This window comes from Mus caroli, chromosome 13 (genome assembly GCF_900094665.2).
Source record: "Mus caroli chromosome 13, CAROLI_EIJ_v1.1, whole genome shotgun sequence".
NCBI classification, from domain to species: Eukaryota; Metazoa; Chordata; class Mammalia; order Rodentia; family Muridae; genus Mus; species Mus caroli.
The window spans coordinates 105,969,895-105,975,010 of record NC_034582.1 but is presented as its reverse complement, the minus strand read 5'-3'; the positions used below and the strand labels follow the sequence as shown (position 1 = coordinate 105,975,010).

The following is a 5,116-nucleotide window of genomic DNA, read 5'->3' as shown; positions in this document are numbered from 1 at the left end:
ACCCACAGGTGTAACTGTGTCTGTGTGAGGATGTGGTGTACACTGGTTCCTTGAAGTTGGAGTTACACCTGGTGGTTGCAGGTTCTGGAAGCCAAGTGTGAATCCTTTACCAGAACAGCAAATACTCCTAGTTGCTATATCTTGTCTCTAGTTCCACTAACTATTTTTAGTGTACTATCACTAGTAGAAACTTCCCTCACTATTGCTTAATAAATAACAATAGATAGAATATGAAAAAGCAATATCCTAGACTATTTCTGTCGATCAGTGGAAGAATTCAATACTGCCGTTGTCAGTGGGCTTTTCTTTTTTCTTTTCTTTTCTTTTTGTCTTTTTGTGACGGGGTCTCTCAATTATGTAGCTTTGGCTGTCCTGGAACTCACAGAGATCCAGCTGCCTCCTCCTCCCCAATGCTGGGATTAAAGGTGTGTGCCACCACACCATCTGGAAAGAAGTATGCCCTTTCAAGGCTCAATATGTTGGAAAATCAAAGAGAATAAAGTCAAATGTGCTGAGAACAAGTAGCCATAGTAACATAATCAACAGTTTCCAATAACCTCCTACTCAATGCAGCTTGAAAACCTACAAAAGTTATAATAAATAAACAAACAAACAAACAACAATGACAAAGAGAGAGACAGCTCCAAGCACAAACTTCACAAGCACAGCCCGCTTCTGAGTAGCGACGGGGATTGCAGGCTGCTAGCGTTGATGGCGGAACGCAGACCAGTCTCTAAACCAGAATCAGTGCCATTCGCTCATGATCACTGTGCAAGATGTGTGTGAGACAGTCATTTTCCTTTCTTAATCGTTTTTCTCATTTAGTGGCCACTCATTCATTTATTCATTGTTTTATTGGTGCTTTTTTCTTTAAGTGTCGTACATCTTTTACATTTGGGTGAACTAAATTGTCATATCATAATCGGGAAGAGAAATGGGACAGGTATAAAATCCATTTAATAATTGTAATCTTAACCTGAAAAACATAAAATTACTAACAGAAAAACCTATAAGGAGAATGAGTTTTCTTCCTCTCACTTGCTCTCTCCCTCCCTCGCCCCTCCTTCCCTTTCTTTCCTTCTTTCTTTCTGTAGACAGGGTCTCACGATGCATACTATGTAGCCCTGGCTGGTCTGGAAATCACAATAAGGCCAGCTGGTCTCAAAGTTGCAGCGATCCTGCTTGCCTCTGCCTTGTGCGTACTGGGATTAAAGGCGTGTGCCGTCAGGCCCAGCCATGAACAATGATTTTTATGAGCAAATTATCGACATGCATCACGATGTTCTAAGTCTCTGACACTCAAAGCATGCGTTCCCTAGAAAGGTCTTGAGAATAAACTTTAGTTTTTTTTAAGGGTACTATAAATTAAATAGACTTCAAGTGTCTAGTTGAAAATAAAACCTTGGTTATCCTTAGCTGTCTGAAATACCAACTGTTGTCCTGTATTGTTTATTTATTTTTGCTTTTCTAAGGCACATCTCACTCCATGACCCAGGCTGGCCTAGAACTCTGTCTCTGCCTCCCAAGTGCTGATATCAGCAGTGAGAGCTAGCACATTATCCTGCTATTGCCTGTTTCAGACTTACAGTCCATAGCAGTCACCTTAAAGAACACGTTGTCATTATGTAGTGATTGAGTTCTTATTTTGACAAACTCACCTGGTACAAAAAATTCTGTTGGCGCAAACCAGTGAAATTCCAGATGGAATCCTAAGCGAACAGCCTTCAGGGTAACAACGAAAATCAAATAGAGGACAGACACCGTTCCTGTAAGGACAAACGGGCAAACCTAGAAACCATGCCTCATCTTTGCATATCTTACAGACTACTTGAAAAACCTGGATTGCAGAAACTATCTTCATTGATTTTTTAAAAAACCCCAGCTAGGTTCTAGAGAGTTTAGCCGCGTGGGCTGTCAGAGAATGAAACAATCGGGTAGGAAATAAACATAAGGACCCAAGACTAGGGAGACCACGAGTCACCCACTGAGTGGGAACTGCTCCGTCCGATTAGGAACCCAGTGGAAGCAACGAACCAAGGCCACCACACAATTGTCAGCTAGACAAGAAAAACGAAAACCAAACCGAACCGTGAAACCAACTTCTTTTGTTTTTAGTGTTGGGAGATACCTAACACACCTGGAAAGTTTGCCAAGTTAATTTGAAATGACAAGAAAGTCAAAAGAAGAAAAAGAAAAGAAAGATAGCAAGCATTTTCTCAGGGCAAATGCATGAGCTAGCAGCTACATATGGCTCTGCCATACAGAAGTTTTAGTAGTGTAGCAATTAGAGAATTCTTATCTTTTAATTAAAAAAATAAATGTTTTTCAAAGCATTGGGAATCAAACTCAGAGCCTTTTTGGTATCCACCAGGGAAGTGCTCACCCGCTGGCTGAGCTACAGCTCCAACTCCAGGTTATTCCTCCTGAGAAAGTAGATGCAGTCATCACGGAGGACAACCGAGCTGTTTCTGAATGCCCTGGGAGGCTGCTGCTGCTCTGTGGAAGTGGCAGTTTTAGGAGGAAGGGGAAACGGCATGGAGGACAACAGCAGACTGTCCTTAAGAAGTCTGCATGGAAGCCTGAGCCTGCTGGTGTCTCACTGTGCAAACTCTAAGTTCATGCGCTTGTGAAAGACTTGTTCCACTGGGAAGACAGAAGCGAGTCAGGGAACCACAGCAAGCCTCTAAGCTGAGAGATCAGCTGGTTCGGAAAGATGAAGACAGGAGGCTGAGCTTATGGAGCAGCTCCTTCTTGTGCTCATGCTGGCTTCCATGCTGCTCTGAGGGAGACAGTCAGAGCCTATCTTTACACTTTTGCTCTGTCAACTTAAGTAGAGTTAAACTATTCCTTTGGGGATTTCAGTAGAGCAGGACACACACACAGAGATCCATTCCTTTAAGGAGGCAACTGCACTATGAAGGCAAAACTGAGGAAGAGCAGAGAGCAGGTTGAACCCAAGAGGCCGAGCTAGGGCTGAGCAGTAGAGCGCGTTGCCCGGCAGGCACAAGGCCCTGCTGCCTTTCTGTTTGCTTTTAAAGCACTGGGTTTGATCCCAAAGACCACATGGATGGATGGATGGATGGATGGATGGATGGATGGATGAGTGAGGAAAAACAGCTCCAGAATGATCTTCTCCATTTAAAGTTAGATGGTAATTCTCTGCAATGCCTGTCTGCCCGCCCCCTTGGTTCTCTCTGTAGCCAAGGATGGCCTTGAACTCCTGCTCCTGTGCCCCATCTCCTTGGCACTGGGATTAGTGGTGTGTGTCAACACACCTGGCAGTGCAATACTCTTAAATGGGAGCTTTTGATATCTCCTCAGACTTTAGTCTATCTCCTCTAGCTGCATTCTCACAGGAAGTAAGAGTTGTTCTAGACGGTTAGATGGGAAACCTAGTAATTCCTATCAGGAAAACCAAACCAAAAACCAAAACATAACAAAACAAAGCAAAAAGAACCTGAAATGGTTGTGTCCATTTTTTTTGTGTGTGTGCGCCAAACTTTACAGAAAAAACAAAAGGCAATAGAATCAAAAGAATAGTATGAATGAACAAGTTAAGCAGCTCAGAACAGTAGGGAGGTGACTGTCACCCCACTGGCAGGAAGTTCCACAAAGCAGCGTCTTACCCAGGATATTAAATTTGGAGAAGAATGAAGGAGACTTGAAGTTGAGCAGCGGCAAGAGGAGCCCTATAAGGTAGAAGGGCACTGTTCTGGACTTGTCCCACCACTTCTCAAACAACTGCACTTCTGTGTTGTTGTAGAAAATCATGGAACTGTTGTCAGGACGGCCACCACTGCCAGCGTTTGGACATATCACTGTGAAAGCAAGAGTGTGCCAGGTCAGAGATTGAGAGCGCACGAGCTGGAGAGTCACTGTGCCCGGGGACTGGCACCTGCTCAGCTGCCAGCATGAATGCAGGCTCCCTTCTTGGAAGCGTTGTATGCATACTTTAGAAATCTTTTTGTTCGTTTTGAATAGATTTTTGAGTTTTATTGATATTTTACATGAACAAGAAATTGGAAATACAATCACATTGAAGAACAGCTTGTCACAGCTTTGATGTTTAAGCCAAACAAATTTTGTAGGGGCAGATTTTAAAGAGGTGTGGTTATAACAACTTACAAACATACTTAACCTGCTCCTAGGAATGCAAAACATGCAGCCATAGGTTACTTTCAATACAAGGAAACTTAAGTCTGTGTGCGTTAATTTCTTAAAACTACTAAGACCAAGCACTGGCTCGTACTTTTATTTACAGCATACTTCACACTCCTATGTACTCCATTCCAAATCCCAAAACCCACAACTGTTCAAACCAAAGGCTCTGCAAAATCACGATTTAACAGTTTCTTCTGCAACTAGGATGATGCTTGGAAGGATAAAAGCTTTGTAACCCCAGAGAATGCAGGCCCAGTAATGCCCAAGAGCATCAAGAAAAGAAAAGAAAAAAAGAAGCCTTGAGTGTATACACAATAGTGACTTCTTCAGCTGAATACAAATGGCAGCACACTGCTAAAGATGGAAGTTAGGCTAATTTTGTTTGAAGAATGCAGATCTAGAGTCAATTGGATCTTGACAATCGTTTTCAAGCCCTCGAAGGTTTATTTCCACTGTTGTCCACAGGTATCCTGATAAAATTCTTGGTTGTCATTATAGTAACCATAGTTACCAGAATAGTCACCACCTTGCTGAAGTGGCTGCCGAGCGATGAGTTGGGAACCCCGTTCTGTTGGTTGTTGGTCTGACGATGTTTGGAATCAGGCCGGTTGTACCCATCTGCCTTTCTCTTGCCTCCTACATTGCCCCCTCGACTGTCCCGAGCTCTACAAGAACTATGGCCTCTCTGCTGTTGTGCAGGATCCCCTCTGACACACCTTGAGCCTCTTGGTGGTCCCAAAGGTGCCCCTCCTCTGTGAAGAGCCAGCTCCACCTCTTAGAGGTGGTGCTCCGCGCCCCCTTGGTGGTGGTGGAGCACCTCACCCCCTTCTTCCTCCTCCTCCTCTTCTTATGGCATAGACATCATCATAACCACAGTAGGGATCTTCGTGATAGTCGTGATAATCAAAACCACAGTAGGGATCTTCGTGATAGTCGTGATCATCATAACCACAGT

General features: G+C 43.7%; 1 protein-coding gene and 1 pseudogene across 6 annotated transcripts in view; both read right to left on the bottom strand.

Moving 5' to 3' along the window:
* The window catches only part of Slc38a9 (solute carrier family 38 member 9), a 73,685-nt gene that overhangs the window by 25,426 nt on the left and 43,143 nt on the right, over positions 1 to 5,116 (bottom strand). For all 6 annotated transcript variants that reach the window (XM_021180274.2, XM_029468391.1, XM_029468393.1 and 3 more), the window contains 2 exons: positions 3,627 to 3,818; positions 1,659 to 1,766 (listed from right to left, as the gene is read on the bottom strand). In XM_021180274.2, the coding sequence (XP_021035933.1) occupies positions 1,659 to 1,766; positions 3,627 to 3,818 (300 nt within the window). The remainder of the gene's footprint in view (positions 1 to 1,658; positions 1,767 to 3,626; positions 3,819 to 5,116) is intronic.
* LOC110308426 overlaps positions 4,605 to 5,116 on the bottom strand; it is a 2,994-nt pseudogene continuing 2,482 nt past the window's right edge.